Here is a 21,650-nt window from a genome sequence, read left to right on the forward strand (position 1 = left end):
AGACTCAGCTGGTCTAGTAGATTTTCTATGGGATTCACGTCTGGAGAAAGTGCAGGCCACTCAATTTCAGGCAGCTGTTCCCTAATGACACGACCTTGATGACTAAATTAGGCCTGTGTTGTTCATGCAGAGAATTAATGACATTAATGACTGGATTAATAACGTTATTCAAATAGTATGGGCTTGTCACAAAATGTAGGGCAGTTCTGTATTGACTAGATGGTGTCTGTCCACACTAACACCACCACCACAACCATCACCACCACCTCCATCGAAAGCTCGTCTAGTGACAACAGCAGCTGATGCAGAGCACTCTCCTTGACGTCTCCAACATCATTGGCGGCCATTTTTTTCTGCTCAGTGTGAATCAACTTTTATCAGTGAACAACACAGAGGCCCACTGTTCCCTCATCCAGCGTAAATACTGCCTGGCCAATATGTTGATGCCCATGTCTGGTGGTGTGGTCAGGTACTTTTGCACGTCATCTACCACACAGGGGCACATGGTCATGGTCTGCTGGTTATGGAACTGGTCTTGTGACCGGAGGGTCGTGGGTTCGATTCCCAGACCTGAGGCCATGACTGAGGTGCCCTTGAGCAAGGCACCTAACCCCAACTGCTCCCCGGGTGTCGGGCTAAGGCTGCCCACCGCTCTGGGCACGTGTGATCCACAGCCCCCTAGTAATCACTAGTGTGTGTGTGTGTGTGTGTTCTAACTGCACAGGTGGGTAAATGTGGAGGACAAATTTTGATTGAGGTGAAAATCACAATTGACAAATATGGCACATTTCATTTCACAGACTACTCTGATGTAGACCACTCTGATATAGACAGATCCTGACATGACACTTGGGTGCCTCTCACCACCCTTAAATGTGCCTGGAATTCTGCAGGGCACTGTTCCCAATGAAGCGGTCAGTGTGGGACGTCTTCATGTGACTCTTACAGTCTGTATCTCTGTTGCAACCTGCTAATGACACTCTGTGAGAATCTAAGCTCAGTGACAACTTCCGTCTGAGTACATCCTGTTTGAACCCTCGCAATGGCGATCAATTGTTAGGAATGGCCTTGGACTGATCTCAAAATGTGAACAGCATGATGAGGACAGTTTACATACCAGTTTTAATTAAGCCAGGAAATGTATTGGTTGATTCATGGATTAAACACCCATTTTGCCATTAAACTCTTTGTTAGGCAACAAGTTGTGTAAAAAGTACTGAAACATTGAACAGTTAGACAAGTGCATTCAAATGTTTAGAGTCACATTATGTTTTAGTCACATTACATTCACCTGTACAGGTACAAGTGCATTTTAGGTTATTCCTGAAATTTCACCCGAAAGCCAAAAATCCCTAATTATTTGTCAGTAGTGTTTATACCTTCTCAAAATTACCACTGAAATTATTTACCAGGCTGAACTATGAATGCAAAAACAGGCCTTGTTTACAGAGTGATCGGTTTCTAATAAGAACGTCCTACGTGGAGGCCCCTTTAAGCCATTAACTATGGTGAACTGGTGCAAAAATAATGGAATTATTGCATTTTGTAAATAACTATAGTCATCATAGGCGTGGTTTGGGGAGGTGTCGACCCCCCCAATAATTTCTGCTCAAACGTGTAATGTCTTAGGTTGGGTTATGTGAGCATGTGTCTGCCTAGGTTTAAAAGGAATTTACACCACTGATCAGCACTAACAGAATGTACGTAATCCTAACAGCTTTGAATTTTGCAAATCCAACAGTAAATACAACTGCTAATGCTAAATGTAATACATAATGTAAGCACTTTTTTACTTGATTTGATTACCAACGGAAGCTGATGTGTATAACAGTAGACCCGACAACCATTTACAGATGTAGCAGATTTTATTACATCACAGTTCATTACTGTGTTACATCTTTGACTGCCAAATGCAAACAGTCTGCTGATCTGACCGACGGCGTTTTTGTAAAACAAAGCAAATGCGCACACACACTGCGTGCACACACCCCACTCGCACTTGTACACACACCCCACTCGCACTCACACACACTGCGTGCACACACCCCACTCGCACACTGCGTGCACACACCCCACTCGCACTCGCACACACCCCCCACTCACACGCACACACCCCACTCGCACATATGTAAACATGCTCTGTAATTCAAGTACACATCTGGAAACAACTTTAAAGCTACACTCCCTCATCTCGTGGCAACCTTTACTTGTGATTGTAGCCACTGTGGTTTTTAATGCTCATTGCTGTTTAATCTCATCTGTACATTCCATGGACATCCACTTCACTAGGCAATTTATTCTGATGTGATTCGTAGAAAATGTCTATGCATGTATTCATGTATTCATTCACAGCAGGGCGGAGCGCGGCACTCTCAGTGTGTGTAGAGGGAGGCGGTGAAGACGATGTCCCTGCGGATGGACAGAGAGGCCGTCTCCATCTTGCTGCCCAGCACGGCGTCTCCCACGATGCGGGCCGCCTGTCTCACCTCCTTCAGAACCTCGTCCAGCCTCTGGATACAGCGCACCACCGTGCCCTCCTGAACATCTGTCAGCTGGGCGATCTCCGCAAAGGGCTGTAGCACACACACACACACACACACACACACACACACACGTAATGCCATCTGTGTGGCTGAGGGGATTATTTCCATGCTGTGCCTACTGTTAAACCTATTAACCTTAACCTCATTAACCAAAGTGAAAAATGAAAATGAAATAAAAAGTAATCTTTATGTTTTCTACCATCACTAATGAGGGACCGACTCGTCTCTGGTCCCCACACTTTTATACACAAGTCACTGAAATAGCATCATAACGCAACATGAGACGAGCACAGACAGGCCGGGACACGCTGCTCAGGTATCCCTGAGCAACGGGATCGATCTCTGAACACGCCCCGACGGCCAGAAGGTCCATTTCCAACTCCACACACGGAAACCAGACCAGTGCGACACGCGTACGGTAGCCCTGTGAGGCCAAACCTGTGTGCGTCAGGGTGGGTGCTCACCATGCCTCTGGCCCAACAGTACACCACCTCGGTCAGGCCGAACTTGAACTGGGACACGAAGTCTTCGGCCGTCTGCGGTAGGCCGTGGTCACGCTGGAGCTCGCCGATGCGCTGGGCCACGTTGAGCACGCGGTCGATGGCCTGCAGGGGGCGCAAAGGGGAGAGAGACGGAGAGATAGGGAAGGTGAGAGAAGAGAGGTGGGGAAGAGACAGGAAAGGGAGAATGAAAAAAATGGGGAGGGTGGAGGGAGAGAGAGAGAGAGATATTAGTAACTACATGTTACAAATTTGTTTGAATCTTACCCATCACCTTCATTTTGCCTTCCTGTATAGCTCTGGATCTAAAGCAGACGCTGCTGGATCTAAAGCAGACGGTGCTGAAGCTAAAGCAGACGCTGATGGATCTAAAGCAGACGCTGCTGGATCTAAAGCAGACGCTGCTGGATCTAAAGCAGACGCTGCTGGAGCTAAAGCAGACGCTGCTGGATCTAAAGCAGACGCTGCTGGATCTAAAGCAGACGCTGATGGAGCTAAAGCAGACGCTGCAGGATCTAAAGCAGACGCTGCTGGAGCTAAAGCAGACGGTGCAGGATCTAAAGCAGACGCTGCTGGAGCTAAAGCAGACGCTGCTGGATCTAAAGCAGACGCTGCTGGATCTAAAGCAGACGCTGCTGGATCTAAAGCAGACACTGCTGGATCTAAAGCAGACGCTGCTGGATCTAAAGCAGACGGTGCAGGATCTAAAGCAGACGCTGCTGGATCTATATTGTTTGAGCCACATTCAAAGCTCCATGTACTCCATGTGTAGCCATGAACAATAAACTCAATTCTGTACCAACGTCCCAAGTTACTAAAACACATTATAGCCTGTGTTATTAATAACAAATTCAATGATTTATTGATCATTGGTGTATTATCAAACTGTATTCTGCCTATTTTTTAATCAACTGATTTTGAATAATGAGTTTAACTAAAACAAAGATGTCTGTTGACCCAAAAAAAGGTCAGCAGCCCACAGCCTACAGGAGCGCAACACTAACACGCTGGACGTCAGTGCTAAGACTGCAGCCGTGCCAGTAATCTTATGCTGAGCTGAATGAGTCAGGGACTCCGTGCCACTACCTGCTTCCTGTCAAACAGCCCAGACAGACACCCAGCTGCGTGTGCTGGTTCAGAGACGACCGCACGCACCTGCCTGCCTCTCACACGCACACTCACGACTGCAGTCATCACTAATTCAAGCACTCTTTAAAGCTGTGTGCGTGCATGCTCTGTGTGTGTGTGTGTGTGTGTGTGTGTGTGTGTGTGTGTATTCAGCAGGCAGCCTTTGTCTGAGGCACGGAGCGAGGCGAACAGGTTCCAGACGCTGTGCTGTCCTGGTAGTGAGTCAGGGCCGTGTTGTCACACACACGCAGGACTGGGTACACACACCACTGGATGTGCACTCCCTTTAATAACCCAGACTCAGAAAAGGTTTCCTCACTCTGGAGAACTCCAGACCCAGCTGAATCCATCAAGATATTCATCTCAGTTATTTCTTGTTTGGTGCTGCATTTTAAATTAATTATAGTAACTTATTACTGATCAGCCTATTAAAAATGTACTTTATTTGAAGTACGTATTGCTGAATATACCTGAATGTAGTGACAGTAGCTATTTAATACAGAAGGATTTAACCATTTATTAACAAACGTGCATGTCAAAACGTCTATTCCCATCACATTTGACCTAAAGTTTCAAATCCACAGCCAACTTACCAAAGAGTGATATACAAGTTAACTTATAGTGAACTTGAACTATATAAAGCGATACATAGTATATTTATAGCCTGTCATTTACAGTTATGCTGCAGAATTTCTGGGTCACTAAGAAACAAGGACACGAGAAAGCAAAGACGGGGGTGCAAACGACGACCCTCCGGACGCGAACACACACGGACGCACGCGCACGCTGGTCACGGTACCTCCTGTATGGTGCTGGGGACGTGCGGCTCTATCTGCGTGTTCTGGGTGAAGACGAGACAGGACAGCAGGGCGGCGCTCTCCTCCGGTGCCAGCGGGCTCAGCGTGTTCTCAAACAGCAGCTCGGTGAGCAGCAGCTCGTGGCTGCTGATCTGACAGGCCACACGGCCTTTCAGCTGCACCGCACCGCTACCGTCGATGTAGTTCAGGGCCTCCAGGACCTGGAGACGACCAGACACGGGCGGGTGAACGGCGGGGGGACGGGGGCGTCTGCTTTGTGACGAGGTGTAGTGTTGTGTTGACTTGCTGTACGGGGGCCTCGTGTTGCTTTAGTGTGAGGGCTCTGACCTTAATTCTCTGATGGTACTCGGGTAGCAGGGTGAGAGACTGATCAGACACCAGGAACAGCAGCCGGTCCAGCTCCTCCTGCACCGCCATCCTCTCCTGCACACGTGTGAACTGAGACGAGAGAGAGAGAGACAGGCAGTCATTTTGAGACATCATAAAGAGAGAGAGAGAGAGAGAGAGAGACAGGCAGTCATTTTGAGACATCATAAAGAGAGAGAGAGAGAGAGAGAGAGACAGGCAGTCATTTTGAAACATCATAAAGAGAGAGAGAGAGAGAGAGAGAGAGAGAGAGAGAGAGGCAGTCATTTTGAAACATCATAGAGAGAGAGAGAGAGAGAGAGAGAGGCAGTCATTTTGAGACATCATAAAGAGAGAGAGAGAGAGAGAGAGAGAGAGAGGCAGTCATTTTGAAACATCATAGAGAGAGAGAGAGAGAGAGAGAGAGAGAGAGACAGGCAGTCATTTTGAAACATCATAGAGAGAGAGAGAGAGAGAGAGAGAGAGAGAGAGAGAGAGAGAGAGAGAGAGAGAGAGAGAGAGACAGGCAGTCATTTTGAAACATCATAGAGAGAGAGAGAGAGAGAGAGAGAGAGAGAGAGAGAGAGAGAGAGAGAGAGAGAGAGAGGCAGTCACTGAGGCAATCATGTTGTTTCCAGCAGACGATGAATCTGAGGGAACACGGATGACTGACAGAGCCACGCGTGTAATCTCCACCCTGCTAATGGTGCGATGGCTACAGTACTACGATAACGATAAACGGACGATATACATCGTGCAGCCGTGCCGCCAATACTACGCAGATTATCTTCACTTCTGTGAAGTAAACCATTTTGTTTTCTCCGCCACGTGCGGGCAAACGGTGAAACTAAAGTAAGGAAGGAATGGAGTGGGAACACCTGCTCGGTGAAGGTGGGAGAGTGAGAGCAGTGGAAGTCTTTGAGGCTCTCCTGGAGGACACGCTGTCTCATCACGGCCTCCACCACATCCACCCCCTTCAGGTGGAGGTCGTTCACTGGGTCAAGGGTCGCAACGCCATCCGGGTTGGCCTCCGCCAATCGCAGAAGCTCCTGGGTGGCGGTGGAAATGGCCTGCCCGGGTGGGTCCAGTCTGGGAGGGGGAGGGGGGGGGTGTTATTCTGCTGTTGTGGTTGGACCAATGGGAGGTAAGGTGCATGAATAGACACGCCCACCTGAAACGGGGCTGTTGCCTCTTGTTGTAGTTGTCAATGATTCTCTCTGGAATCACCTTGAGTGTTTTAACTGTGATGGCGGTGATATCTTGTGCCTTCAGCTTCTGCACCGTGTGACTGCAGGGACCTACACACACACACACACACACACACACACACACACACACACACACACACACACACACACATATATATACACACGCTGACAGAAAAGAACAGATGAATCCAGTCCAATGACGCGGGGCATGTGAGTGTGTTCTGCCCACGTCCCGTGTGACTGTGTGGGGGATCCTGACCCTCGGGAATGAAGAGGCGTTTGCTGTGGAGGTGTGTGTGGCTGGGGCCCATCTGGGCGCCTGGGGTTTCCTCTTTGCCCTTCTCACACATGATGAGGGCGGTGAAGGTCCGATTCACAGCGTCACTGGACACCTGCAGGCAGCCCAGCAGCCCAGCAAGAGACACGATCAATGAACATGAAGTCATTCACATGAGTTTTAATGCAACTGGTGAATAACTCAGAGTAGTGGCTGATTAATATGCCTTGTGATGTGCAACTAAATATAACCCTAGCGCTGAAGAGGATTTTTCATAACCACCAGGTGCACACACAGACCTGCAAGACGACTGCCAGGGTGTTGACGTGCTGGGCGTTGTTGACCACAACCACCCGGCCCACTGAGAGAGCCTTCAGACCGCTCACGGACTCCATGACTGCTTGCTGAGTTACGGGTATACAGAGAACAGGGTGGGGATTTAAAGGGTGGAGATTTTAAAGGTATAAGACATCTTTTTGGCATGTCTGAAAAAGCCGTGTTGAAGTAGCACATAACTATAGATGTGTTTTTGTAGATCATGAAGAAGTGGAGATGTGTGTGTGTGTGTGTGTGTGTGTGTGTGTGTGTGTGTGTGTGTGTGTAGACACACACCTGCAGCCTCTCTGTTGTGATGCGGAGCTCTGTAACTGTGTGATAATAGGACAGCAGGTCAGATAACTGACCCTCCGTGTCCAGAGGAGGCAGAGAGGAGAGCATCGTTCTCAACTCCGCAATTCTCCTCTCATGAGCCTGAGAGATGGGGGGGAGAGAGAGAGAGAGAGGAGGAGGATGGGGAGAAAGGGAGAGAGAGACAGATAGAGGGAGAGGAAAAGGTGGGAGATGCAAGAGGGGTGCAAGAAGGTGTCAAATGTTGTCAGATGTGCTCTCTGATCTTCCCTTAATGGCTGACGAAAGAAGAAAAAACTACCTCCAGACAGAATATGAGAGAGAGAGAGAGAAATATTCCATCTGTGTCAAATATTCCATCTGTTACCTCAGAAATAGCTACAGGAGGTTTATTTGTGTGTTTTTTTTTTACAATTGTAACTTTCGATCAAGGAGAGACACCCTGTGAATTGTCTCCAGCCCCAGGGGGCTGCTGGGAAATGTAGTTTGGTACCTGTGTATCCCTGTGGCTCTCTGAGAAACTTCTGCGCATCATGTCGGTGACGCGTAGCGCTTCCACACGCAACAGGTTGAGGATCATGGTGTAGGTGAGCCTGAACTGAGACTGTAGCACTGTGGGCTTCCCCTGAGAACACATCACACGTGGTGTAGGTGAGCCTGAACTGAGACTGTAGCACTGTGGGCTTCCCCTGAGGACACATCACATGTGGCTTACACACACAAAAACACACACACTCGCACACTCACGCACGCACTCACACACGTACACACACTCTCACACACACTCACACACACACTCATGCACCCACCGGCTTTCTCTGTGCCACTAGTACGGACCGCAACGCCTTCATAAAGGCGGCATGAAGACGGCAAAATAACGATTATGATGATTAACAAAAGAATCGAACGCACTTTAAGACAGGAAAGCGTCAAGCTTAAGTTGAGAACATGTGATACACACACAGACGTAAAGGCCCACGATGTGTTCACCTCACGCCAGCGTCATTAGCGCAGTGTCAGAGGAGGAGTCGTGGGGGGGGCTGATGGGAAGGGGAGTTCTCTGCACAGCCCACCGAGCGTAATTACAACCCTCAGCCCATCACTGGTGCTGTTGCCATGGAGCCACACGCCACAGAGCTGATTAGCGCTCAGATTAGACTCAGACATGTTCCAGCCCACAGCCCTCCTGGACAGATTCCCCGTTCTAAGACAGACTTCCAGACCTGGAACAGACTGTGATGACCAGCACTGGAGAGCAAGGAAGTCACTCCGACCTTTCAGAAACGGACAGGCAAGTTTACAGGATCACGGAAGGATATCGGAGCTGCTCTAGCGCTGTGTGCAGTTGGTCCACAGCCCAGTGCAGGGTCTCCCAACAGCACTGTGGAAAGATCTCAGGGCTCACCGTCGATGCACCAAACCGCGGCCCGTTTTCACCCACACGCCACCTAGAGGCGGGTCAGGGTGGCACGTTTGCTAGAGGCTCAGTGAAGCCCTTGATCATAGAGCCAGAGAGGAAGAGACAGAGTCAGAAACCACGAGGCAGATGGAGACACGCGAAGGACAGAAGGAGAGACCAAAAGAGGGCGGGTCTCATTAAAGGGGACATAAATATCTCCAGATCTTTAATCGGATCACGTGTTTGCAGAACAAAAATTAAACTTGTTTCTTAAAGTCTCACTTTTTTCTTTTTCCTTAAAGCTAAAAACTACCTGTTGCAATTTACCGGACCTTGTAAAATTGAAATGACATCAGACATATACAGAATTCTGTACATTTCTCTCCAAAGGTCCTTGAATGAGTTGTTGTTAATAAACTAAAAATGTTTTTCAACTATTGCAGTCCAGATTTCATTATTTCTATAGCAAAGAAACAGCCCTGGATAAACAGCGCTGGTTAAGGTCTTGGGCTGAGGGCGCAGTGAGAATCTTTATTGTGCTTGACTGAAGTGCCACCTGAGACATGGATACAGCTCTTCTCAAGGCTTGAACTGTGCTTCGTCACTTCCTACCTAACTGACAGAACACAATTCATCACTCTACCCGGACACACCACATCCACCTCGGTTGTCATTTAAGGAGTCCCACAAGGCTCAGTACTGCACTCCCCCTCAGACACATCACACGGCATTTCAAACCGAACCGTCATCGCCGAGTAATGACACCCTGACCTCAGCACAAACGTCCGCCACGGTGTCGCTTGGAAGCTCACAGAACTCTTGGTGAAACCCAACTTCCTCATTCTTAGCAGGTTCAATAAAGCTCTGAATAAACTCTCAATGGAGCTGGTGCTCTCGCTGGTCCTCAGAGCGTGTTGATGACACGGCTCCGTCTCCACCCCCCTGCTGTGGTGTTACTTTTGACACGGCTCTCATTTGACGCCCACATCTGTTCTACTGTTAAAACTTCCTTTCTCCTACGCAACACTGCAAAAAAATATATAAAACCCGCCGTCCCTCTGCGGGCGAATCTCTGATTCACGCCTTCGTTTGCAGCTTCCTGGACTCCTGCACCTCGCGGCTCGTCTTCTGACTAACGCCTGGCCGCACCAGTACGTTACACCCATCCCACAGGATCTCCCCTGACTTCCACCTTCTCCAGACCTTCGCTGCAATTCTCCTCCAACATCAGTATGTGACCTCACAAATGCGCTTCTGGAAGAATGGTCAAAAATCCCCATAAACACTCTATTGAACTCTATGGATTAGGAATGGGATGTCACATAAGCTCATATGTGAGTCAGGGAGGGTGAGCGAATAGTTTTTCTATGATTTAGGATCATATATCATAGATCATGAACATCCAGATGTGTACTGTGCTGCAGACTAATTCAGTTTTGGCCCAGGCTGTGGAGGTGGAGCAAAGCCTGACTAGCATGAGGAGGCCGCACTAGCGTGAGGAGGCCGCACTAGCGTGAGGAGGCCGTACTAGCGTGAGGAGGCCGTACTAACGTGAGGAGGCCGTACTAGCGTGAGGAGGCCGTACTAACGTGAGGAGGCCGCACTAGCGTGAGGAGGCCGTACTAGCGTGAGGAGGCCGTACTAACGTGAGGAGGCCGCACTAGCGTGAGGAGGCCGTACTAGCGTGAGGAGGCCGTACTAACGTGAGGAGGCCGCACTAGCGTGAGGAGGCCGTACTAACGTGAGGAGGCCGCACTAGCGTGAGGAGGCCGCACTAGCGTGAGGAGGCCGTACTAGCGTGAGGAGGCCGTACTAACGTGAGGAGGCCGCACTAGCGTGAGGAGGCCGTACTAGCGTGAGGAGGCCGTACCCACCAGCATCATGGCGTGAAGGTCTGACATATCATGCACTCCAGCCTTGCAGAGGATTATGACGGTTCCTGTGGCGTCCAGCCCTCTCCTGCCTGCTCGGCCTGCCATCTGAATGTACTCACCTGGGAAACCACACACACACACACACACACACACACACACACACACACACACACGAAGAGCCCCGGGGAGCTTTCACATCTCTCTGGAGATGAAACAGCTATTTGCACGTGCGCGAGCATCTATTCTTTTTTCAAGCATAATCACGTTGCATAATCACGTTCAACAGTCTGTTATTCCTTCAACACCTGCTATCGCCAAACAGATCGTTGTGAGCCCTCCACCAGAGCATCCACACAGACAGACAGAAATCCCACCAAACTGGACCAGACTGGTTCAATCCCGTGGCTGACTTAAGAAACATAAGAATGAAGAAAGATACATATATTTTTTTTTTAGATATATATTTTTTTTACCAGGCAGGAGATTTCGGAAGCCAGTGCCATCGTGTTTGCGAATGCTGTCGAACACCACGGTCCGGGCTGGCATGTTCACCCCCATGGCGAACGTCTCGGTGGCAAACAGCACCTGTAAGAAGGAGCACAGTGCTCATGACCTCATCTGCACAGGATGAGTGCACCTGTGGCCACAATCAATACCGATGTGGGCAGTAGAATGAATGTGATGTGGAGGTTGAACGAATCAGCCGATCAGGTGCTTTTGTTAGTCTCCCAGCGTTACGGCTCGTTCTCACTGGGTCCTGTGCAACACCATCCTGAGAATTTCTTCTGCCTCATAAACTGACACAGCATCTCAATAAAATGTGGACACCTACTACTATAATTATTATTGCTACAACAGTCTGTGTATCTTAGTTCTGAAAATTTGTTAAATTAGCATTTCAAGTCTGACACATACACAAGCACTTGAGTGGAGAAAAGGCCATGCAATCAACTCACTTCACTTTTTTATTCTTGTAAATTTAATATATTAAAAAAGAAACATATATTTCCTAACTTTAATCATTTAATCACTATACTATCACTATACTATAACCCTAAAAGCGTCTTAAGTATTAGAATTCACTGCACACTATGACTGCTGTTGGCATGATGCAAAAACAGGAAGAGAGCAAGAGTGTGGCGTGAGTGTAGCAGCTCCATCAAACACCACCTCCTGAGACGTACCTTCACGAGACCTCTGGAGAAGAGCATCTCTATCACCTCCTTAAGGATGGGCAGGATGCCGCTGTGATGCACAGCAATGCCTCTCTTCAGCAAGTCTCGCATTTGCAGGATCTGGAGATCAGAAGGCATCAGACGTCACATGCGCCCGCAGGCGTCCGGAGGGTTGCCTTAACGCCAGCCCGGCACCTACGCGAGTCACTCCAGCATACAGCTCAAAGATTTCTCGTTAGCTGCTCACGAGACACAAAGCGAGAAATCTCAACGGAAGACAATAAAGACCAGACACGTTCCAACATGCGGGCGAGAGCACGCCCGTGTCTGCGCTGCTCGTTTTAAGGTTTACGGGCCATATGTCTTCCACGTGACAAGCGGAAGACAAGAACAGGGTGAGAGAAAGGTCAATCCCGAAGGTGGAAAGGTCAGCGTGCGGGTCGCACCTGCGGGAGCTGGCGGTCGCTGCCCCGCAGACGGCTCAGGCTCTTCTGGAAGAAGGAGTGGATCTCGTTCTTCTCCGTCGAGCTGGTCAGGTCCAGCATGGTGAGGGCGCGGGCGTTGTCATCGCAGCGCGTGCGAGAGAAGGTGAAGGCCACCACTGGCGTCTGCTGTCGCATGGACAGGTAGTTGAGGAGCGTCTGCCAGACGGCACGGTCCTGGAGGAGCGCGGGACCGGACGGGACACAGAATACTCAATTATTGTGTTTTTAGTCCATTATCTTCTTTACTTTTGAAAAAATCATGGAAAAGGTGTCAGTGCATTGTAACTATTATTACTACCATCATCATTAAATGGTACATCACCTGCTCACACCCATGCAAACGTACAAGCACACACACACACACACACACACACACACCTGGCTGTGCGTGGTGTTGTGCGAGGCGTTCTTTGCACCAAAAGACTGCGCGTGTTTACTGGTGCGTTCCTTCTTGGCCTCCACAGCAGCATAGTACCTAAACCCAAAACACATGACATGCTGAAACAAACAAACAAACAAACAACCAAGGGAATATTCAACAAAACAAAAACATCTCTTCTGGGCGGACGGGCACGAGTCTCCTGACTGTACCCTGTGGTGAGGAAACTTCCAGAAGCATCGAGGAGCAGGAAGAGCTCTTTCTGCGTCTTGGTGCTGTTTCCTGTGTAAAGGTAGTGCTCTAGTGGAACGGGCCTCTTCACCGTACTGATCACGTAGATGTGTTTCTTCTTAATACGCCTGGACACCACGATGTCCCGTGAGCAAGAGGAGGACCCAGAGAGGAAGAGAGAACAGGGGAACAGGTCAGAGAGCGCGAGATTGGGTTGGGACCCTGCAGTAGGACGTGAGAGGTGTGTGAAACGCCCAACACTTACCCGATCCACTGGCTAAACTCCACGGCGTTGGGCACCGTCGCACTCAGCAAAATGATGCTAACGTGTTCGGGCAGCATGATTAGCACCTCCTCCCAAACCACACCCCTCTGGGGAAGACACAGCAAGCGCAGGTATGATGGACCGCCTCCAAAACCACATTAAGCCACGCCCGTTAATTACCGCACTAGACAGCAGGAACGGATTTTCACCTCAGCGTCATTGATGTAATGAACTTCGTCAAATATGACCCATTCCAAGTCGCGGATCACTTCGGACCCATTATACAGCATGGACCTGATGGAGAAAGATGTAGAGTCAGAGTGTGAATTTCATTGTGCTTGTCGTAGTGAGAGATTTGCAAAGTGGTGGGCAACGTGAGACACTAAAAAAAAAACACGTCTTGTCTGGTACAACTTGCTCATGAGCTATTAATACTGTGATTATGCTTTGTGAAAATGTCTTCAAGCACTGTGATGTGGTGTTTGAGCTGAATCACCCACTACACGGTTAATTCATGGGCATTTTAATGAGTCTTGTTGCTTTACCTAAGTATTTCAGTGGTCATGATGAGACAGGAGGCTTCTGGGTTTAGCTGCACATCTCCTGTCAGAAGACCCACATCTCCAAACGTATTCTTAAAGTCCCGGAACTTCTGATTGGACAAGGCCTTGATGGGAGAGGTGTAGATGGTCCTACGAGAGATGGCAGATGGGTTACAACTGGGTCGTAACACACACACACACACACACACACACACACACACCTGGTCATGTGCTTTTGGGAAAGCGCAATGGCGTACTCTGCCACCACAGTCTTGCCCGCTGAGGTGTGAGCAGCAACAAACACAGAGTCATGTGCCTCCAACCTGAGGATCGCCTGCTTCTGGAACACATCCAGCTCAAACGGGTACTGAAACAGACACACACACACACACACACCACACCCACACACACCCCCACACACACCCACACCCACACACACAGGGTAAACACTGGGCAATGTACAGCCAAGCAGCACAAGGAAGCCATCACTGCTCTGGACAAAGTGATGTGATGTACCTTAAAGGCAGGGTCAGGGATGCGCTTGTAGAAATCACCACACGGCGAGCTGATGTCCACAGGCACGGCCCACTTCTTCTCTGCCTTCTCTTTCCTGTCTTTTACGGTCCCTTCATCCGTCCTGTCTGCAGCCGGAGCAGGATGCCCACCAGAGGGCGCTGCAGTAGGGGCTAAGGTGTCCTGGCGGGGGCCGAGTCAACAACCAGATGCAACACAAACTGCAAGACATGCTTATTGCATTCATTCATAGCATAACAAATTACCTTAATGCCCAGATCCTCCAAGCTGTTGGTTCTGGCCATTTTTGAAGCTTCTCCACTTTCCAAGCCTTTCTCTTTTTCATCAGGCAAGGCGTCAATTATGTCATCAAAAGTGGACAGAAGGGACAGCAGATTCACGTCACCTTTCGTGATTTTGGCTTCTGTGCATTTTTGGAGAGGAGATACAGTGTGAGAGAGGGGTCACCATCAGGAACGTACAGTGTGGTCGGCATGTATGAATGAGGTATGGATCGGACCTTTGTGACTGAAGTCCATGCCAGCTTTCAGTCCTGGGGGGACGGTCAATAAATCTAGAATTAAAGGGAAAATACATTACTATAAAATCATTACTGTAGCCTGTACACACGCACACCCACCAGGATCACACTCTCGAACAATGGCTCTCAGACTACATTTGATGTTATTCCATACAAAATCCAAACCAGCACTCCATACAAACAAGCATATGGGAAACCTGTACGATGGCAGACTGACGCCAAGTTCATATGCAACTAATGTCAAGCAAGCCATAGACAAAATGCAACGAGAATGTCCAAACCATGTTCAAAGTCAATATCCTCTTCCCTCTCCGACTTCTTCTGAATTTGCTCCAACGTCAGCTCCTCCATACCACCTAGGAGACGGGGTGGTTACAGAGGCTATAAACCAAGTGAGCGAATACCTACTTTGCATGAACGACTAAAAAAAGTTGTAGAACCAAAGTTAAAATGATCAAATTATGAACCGTTCTACTTCCCAGAAGCTACATGAATGCAGCTGCACACAAAGCACCGTGAGCTGGTCTACCTGGCAGGAAGGGGTAGTTTGTGCTGCTCCCACGAAGACTTTCAGCAGGGGGGCCCGGCTGTCTGTGCAGTGATAAAGAGTTCTTCGCCGACAGCCCCGTGTGTTCCAGCAACACCTTGAAGAGAAAACGTGTGAACATTTCAATACATGACATTTTTATTGAAACCCTACAGCTAAATATACTTCACGTAGATACTGAAATATAATAATACAGAGAAGATGAAAGAAATCTCTGAATCTGGAATGTGCACGTCTGCTCATGATTATCTCCTCATGACTTATGAATAAACATCTCACTTTCCTCCTTTTACTAGACATGTAATAATAATAATAATAACATTTTATTTGTAAAGCGCCTTTCTGGACACCCAAGGACACTGTATACACAGGAAAAATAAAATACAATATAAATACAAATAAATATGCATAAAAATAGAATAACACTACAATTTTCAAATCTCACCCATAAGCCACTTTAAAAAGATGAGTTTTAAGACCAGCTTTAAAAATATCTAAAGATGAACAAGCCCGCATTTCATCAGGGAGCGATGTAATGGCTCTTCTCCTGCTGACTGAAGGTTTTGCTGGAATGCAAGTGCTGAGATAAGTGTGGTACCTCGGTGAAGTCCTGCAGCATGCCAGTGGTGGGGTCCCTCACCACGGACAGGCTGGAGTGCAGAGGGGACAGTGGACAGTGCAACAAAGAGTCCACATGCCTGTCTCTCTTGGACAACCTGAGAGGAAAAAAAATGGGTCATATTGAGTTATTAGCCTTATTAACTTATTCGCCTTAAGACCACCTTATAGTCTTATTTTAAATCCAAGGTGCAGGAACAACAAACAGTTCCTCCAAACGGCACTATAAATGTTGACTCAAACATCTACATTTCCAAAAGCTAGTGCATTAAAAGAGGACATGTTACACGGGTTACAGGAGTCTAGGGACTACGTCCGTAGTCTGAGCATGAGACAGTGGGACCAAGGAAATGACGTATGGTTTCATACTTAAGAAACTTCTGGAATGCATCGTTCGTGTCATGTATGGGCATCCATGCAGGATCCTGCAGGAAGCGTTTTTCTACCTCCATCTTCAAATCTAGACTCGTGGGAGGAAGACCGTGAGGGAGCTGAAAGGAGGAACCATAGATGAGATGAAGACATTCATACTGACTGTAGACCACAAAACAGCCACGTCCGTTCAACTTACTGTGGTCTGTGAGGGGAGCGGCTTGGTTCTGGGCAGCGGGTGAGTGAGCAGCTCGAACCTGCCTGAACAGCCCATCTCCAGCAAGGAGAGAGGGAGGTCCTCACGGCCGGGTGGAGGAACATCTGGACAAACATCACAGTTCCCGTTACTGTCAAGCGTTACTGTCACTGTAAGGCATGCCAGCACCAACCTTTCACGCCAAGCAGCTCAAATAAATCCGGTTTCCTCTTACAATAAATGAGCTATCTAGACCTTCTCACTTTGACCACATAGCTGGCCAGATCTTCTAACTTTATAACACTCAGCTAATGGTTAGTTTATGTATCTAGTTCATAGCTAGTTCTGCTAGCAGAGATGTCATAATTTATCCAGTTTCAACAGAATGTCCACTGAAGCGACTTGATTAAAAAAGATAATCCGACATCATTCGAGCACCAGCTTACCTATTTTATCCATCTCAGTCTGCAGCGATTATTTCCAGCGATTATTTCATTGAAGTTACAAAAACAAGCCGTGCATGAGCGGGAAGTGACGAACCGGAAGTTCGTGGACTCTTAAATTAAATTTACTGGACAAATTGGTAAAAAAAAATTAATAAAAAAATCAAGACAAACTAAAACAAATCCAAAACCGTTGCCCAGGATTTATTGTTACTTAAATTAGCTTATAAAAATCACACTTCCCAATTATGTGTGTTTTTACGTGGGGTTTCACGTTCTGACCGTTACTTAGTAGTATAACTTTGTTCCTCGTATTACTGACAACCTTACATCTTATATATCTTACTGACAACATGATTTATAACATTTCTAATAAGATATTTGCCAAATTTTCCCTAATTATGTCTAATTACAAAATTAGAGTTTTCAATGTATTAAGTTATAATCACAGTACTCACAGGACAGGACTGAAATGTCTGGTTAACGTTTTTTTGGTGACTTATCTAGGTGTGTAGCATTGACTGGTGTGTAGGCTAATCCATATAAAGCACACACATCTACATTCAACAGCATTAGTTGAATAGTTATTTTATAGTTAGTTATTTTAATAAGGGGAGTATAATTTGGTGATGCCAACACAATGCCTCCCTAAATTATACCCTCTAATGTAATATGTAGCAATATGTGGGGGGGGGGGGGGGTCGGATTCTGCCGAGGACTCGTAACTCAGCACCACACGTGTTCTCTGGGCCGGTGTGGGTTGTGGCAGCTCCACTGTTCACCTGAGGCACCGGAAGATGACGACGCGTGTGACGTCACATGTGGGCGCCGAGTGCATCATTTGCAGGCTGCCTCTCGGAGAGCTTTAGCACAACAAAAGTCGTTTTTTTGCCAAGTAAGTTGTGTAGATACATTTGCGCAGCACGTCGGTATCAACAGCTAAGTTGAATAATGATGATGACGAGCGTTTAGGTTTAGAATTGCGTCCAAGTAAAGTCATTAGCGAGCTGCCTGACCATAGCGACACCAACATGCTAGCTGGCTAAGCTACGTTTACATTACATGTTGACATTAAGTAAATAAATAATGTGAATTATCTGATAAAAATATATATCATCTTTCATGCAGTTTGACTACGATGGCGGTATTTCCGAGCTCATTAACGGAGGAGGAAGAGACGCTGCAGAAGAAATACGCCAAGTTAAAGAAAAAGGTAGAAAGAGCCCTGGATTGTAATGAAGGTGTCTTGTATTAATGCTGCATAATGTGATGTACCTGGCTGTGATGTTCACACACTCATCGTCCCAACATTGCTACACTCCTATGATATCGTCCTGCTGTTGAATGTGGGCAGAATCTAATATAATGAAACCCGTTGTTCCATGATGTTTTCATGTCTCCTGTGATGGTAGAAAAAGGCCCTTTTGGCCCTCAAGAAGCAGAGCTCAAACAGCCAGACGAGCCAGACTGGCCTGAAACGCAGTGAGTTGCACATCTGTTTACCATTGGCTCACACAGCCCTAAACAACATTGTGGACTTTAATATGCACATTGTATAAAGCACTGTGCATTTTTGTAATATGTTGAATTGAAACTGCTAGTATGGTGTTTCTTAACCCATTAATCAGGACCCATGAGTTGGCCCGTTGTTTTGTTCTAACCCAGTATGCTTGTAATCAAATCTCAGAAGCAAAACCTAATTTGTAGGAATGTAGTGTTTCATCTATTTGTTAAATTAAATGTGGTATCTTTTTCTTTGCCAGCAAACTTGTTCCTCTTCCTGATTCATTGGGTTTTGCCACTAATTGCTGTATTAGTCTCACATGCTGCCATGGAGAAATATTCCATCACCTGCTATTTTCAAAACTGGAAGTTGCATAAATTTGATCAGTTGAAGCTGGATAATTAAAATATCTTGTTTTTTGATGAGGGGGGTTTTGCTGTGATCTGTTTCTCACAAGCCCTGTCGGATCAGCCTGTGGTGGACACAGCGACGGCCACCGAGCAGGCCAAGATGCTCATCAAGTCTGGTGCAATAAGTGCCATCAAGTCAGAGAACAAGAACTCTGGGTTCAAGCGTTCTAGAACACTTGAGGGCAAGTTAAAGGTAAGAAATCCCATTGTCTTTACAACGAAGGCATTCTCGATCATTTTAAAATCAGTCCCCATGTTAACACTACTACAATACTACATCAATTAATATATATTTAATTGACCCACAGGATCCAGACAAAGGTCCTGCTCTAGCATTCTTGCCGTTTCAGAGGAGCGTTTCCACAGATGAGGAGCTTCCAGAGGTAAAGTTACCACAGGACTGCAAGGGCAGATGGTTAAGCAGCAGTATCTTATAAATCAGACACCAGGATCCATAAAAACTCATTAACATAAATTACTCGTCAAGTGGTTTCTTTCTCTTTTTGCAGTCTGCTAAAAGGGCGCATAGAAAGTCTCTGTATGAAAGGTAAGTTCAATGAAACCTGAAAGAGGCCAGTGCAAAGTTTAGTCATTTGGGTGTGTGTCATTGTTTTTTATATATATAAATAAACAAACTTCCTGCTGCTGTAGTTTTGTCACCCCGGGAGACCGCTCTCGTGATGACGATGACAGTGGTGGAGTGCCGTCCAGCCGTGACTTTGAGCGTGAGAGAGAGAGAGAGCTGGAAAGAGACAGAGATCGAGACCGAGAACGGGAACGTGAGCGGGATCGTGAACGTGAGCGGGATCGGGACCGAGGGCGGGACAGGGAGCGGGATCGGGACCGAAGCCGTGACAGAGAGCGAGACCGAGAGAGAGATGGACCCTTTAGACGTAAATGCCTCAATAATTTAGAAGTCAGTCATACATAAATGTACATAATGGTGTATTTCTGAAACCTTGTTTCTAGTGTTGTTTTTAGCTGTATAGGCACAACTGCTGATGTTGGCGTTTGCTCAGAGTGATCTTGATCTTCCTCATCTGTGGTGGCTGTGCAGGCTCGGACTCGTACCCGGAGCGGCGGAATGTTCGGAAGGGCAACACGGTGTACGTGTACGGCGCGGGACTAGTGGAGGACAGCTTGCGTTCGGCTTTCTCTCAACATGGCAACATAATCGACCTGTCCATGGATTCGCCCCGCAAGTATGATCAATCTGATAGCTTGGGGATGTATATGCTAACATTCACTAATACACTGATTATCATGTCTGTTTGGGAACGGCCTACAGCAGAGGTGTCCTAAAAACTTTGACACCCCATGTCAGTTACACCGAACGTGGCAGTATTATCTTACGAGTTTTAATGGGCATATGTATTTATATTTTATATTTGATATTCTTAATAGGTCTACAAAATAGGTTTACAAACTAGAAGCAAGTTTGACCAGCACATGCATCCAAGATCTCCATTGTAGATGTTCTCACCAGTTGATAGCTGGTCCCCATGTGGTGTGATTTCTGAGTATTTATGCAGTAAAGTCACCTAGGCTTAGCTAACGTGTGTTGAATGTAGGGACACCTCCCAGCTCCCTCACTTCCCCATGTTTTCTTCTCCAAGCTGTGCCTTTGTCACGTTTGAGAAGATGGAGTCAGCAGATCAGGCTGTACAAGAGGTTAGTTCCCCAGATCTCAGCAGGTTCGGTCTCCATGAAGTTCATAAATCCATTAACCACCATTCAGATCCGTAGAGCCACGTTCTTCATTCGGCATTAGTAGTGTTCGCAATTTCACTAAACCTCGATAAGGTTGAAACGTTTAGTTCTGTGATTGTTTTTCAAGGCGAGTCTTCTCTAATACTGTGTGAACACGTGCTTTCAGCTGAACGGCATCGCGGTGGGCGACGTCACCATTAAGGTGAGCATCGCCAGGAAGCAGCCCATGCTGGACGCCGCTACAGGCAAGAGTGTCTGGGCCTCTCTGGGTGAGTGGCAGCTTTGAGCACCAGGAATCCACAAGTCTTCTGGCTTTGGTAAAAGCCTTTCAGACAAACTTACTGTTTCCTGTTCTCCCTTTCTGTATTTTACCAATTTTGCAGCTGTCCAGAACAGTGCCAAGGGCTCCTACCGGGACAAGCGCAATCAAGTCGTCTACAGTGAGGACTTCATCTGACGGCTCTCTTGCCGGGCACACTAGACGGAAAAGAACCGTTTCTCAGCATTAGCGATGAAGGTTATTTTTGTGGTTGGGGACCATATTTTTCAAGTGAATCATAACATTGTTGAACCTTTACCCCTTCTCGCGATTCCTTAGGAGATGTATTTAAAATGGCAATTTTTCATGAAATATGGTGTAGTAAAATGTTCTTTGGTGTCTCATTTAGTATCCCTTTTTTGGTCTGTTCCACACCGAGAGGAGGCGTGTATGTGTCTCTGTAGAGGGTCTGCTCCATGTTTCAGCAGGGTTCTTATGGGACAGCTTACAGTAGATCCCGAGGGTAACTGGGCACTGATTTTGTTTTTTGTGGCTATGTATTAAGAATAACATCTTTTCATAAGCGGTTTTTGCCGAATACAGATGTAAATATTCTCAAATTAAAGCAGATATTTAAAACTTTAGTCTCAAGGTTTTTACGTTTTAAATCCTGTGACTATTTTCAGCAATAATTTCACAAACACAAAACGGGCTCAACATGCAGAATGTCACAGCAACAGT

The 21,650-nt window shown here is 47.2% G+C and overlaps 2 protein-coding genes across 2 annotated transcripts; one reads left to right on the forward strand and one right to left on the reverse strand.

The window, feature by feature from the left end:
• Positions 1–1,858: 1,858 nt before the first annotated feature.
• skic2 (SKI2 subunit of superkiller complex) lies at positions 1,859–17,151 on the reverse strand. Its single transcript, XM_077008418.1, has 29 exons — positions 17,030–17,151; positions 16,587–16,708; positions 16,385–16,506; positions 15,996–16,113; positions 15,380–15,494; positions 15,132–15,206; positions 14,830–14,883; positions 14,576–14,733; positions 14,313–14,492; positions 14,018–14,163; positions 13,800–13,946; positions 13,464–13,548; positions 13,255–13,361; positions 12,971–13,117; positions 12,758–12,854; positions 12,341–12,553; positions 11,904–12,014; positions 11,193–11,304; positions 10,720–10,838; positions 7,940–8,071; positions 7,432–7,569; positions 7,119–7,223; positions 6,802–6,934; positions 6,506–6,632; positions 6,213–6,423; positions 5,317–5,427; positions 4,971–5,189; positions 3,008–3,148; positions 1,859–2,573 (listed from the first exon to the last, which is right to left on the reverse strand). Exons 1-29 carry the CDS (start codon positions 17,040–17,042, stop codon positions 2,373–2,375), a joined length of 3,759 nt encoding a protein of 1,252 aa, XP_076864533.1. The 5' UTR covers positions 17,043–17,151; the 3' UTR covers positions 1,859–2,372.
• Positions 17,152–17,781: 630 nt separating this feature from the next.
• Positions 17,782–21,542, forward strand: nelfe (negative elongation factor complex member E). Its single transcript, XM_077008419.1, has 11 exons — positions 17,782–17,921; positions 18,155–18,239; positions 18,439–18,508; positions 18,988–19,133; positions 19,249–19,323; positions 19,450–19,487; positions 19,592–19,833; positions 19,998–20,142; positions 20,557–20,611; positions 20,817–20,919; positions 21,034–21,542. The coding sequence occupies exons 2-11, from the start codon at positions 18,165–18,167 to the stop codon at positions 21,105–21,107; spliced, it is 1,023 nt and encodes a 340-aa protein (XP_076864534.1). The 5' UTR covers positions 17,782–17,921; positions 18,155–18,164; the 3' UTR covers positions 21,108–21,542.
• The last annotated feature ends 108 nt before the right edge of the window (positions 21,543–21,650 follow it).

This window comes from Brachyhypopomus gauderio, chromosome 6 (genome assembly GCF_052324685.1).
Source record: "Brachyhypopomus gauderio isolate BG-103 chromosome 6, BGAUD_0.2, whole genome shotgun sequence".
NCBI classification, from domain to species: domain Eukaryota; kingdom Metazoa; phylum Chordata; class Actinopteri; order Gymnotiformes; family Hypopomidae; genus Brachyhypopomus; species Brachyhypopomus gauderio.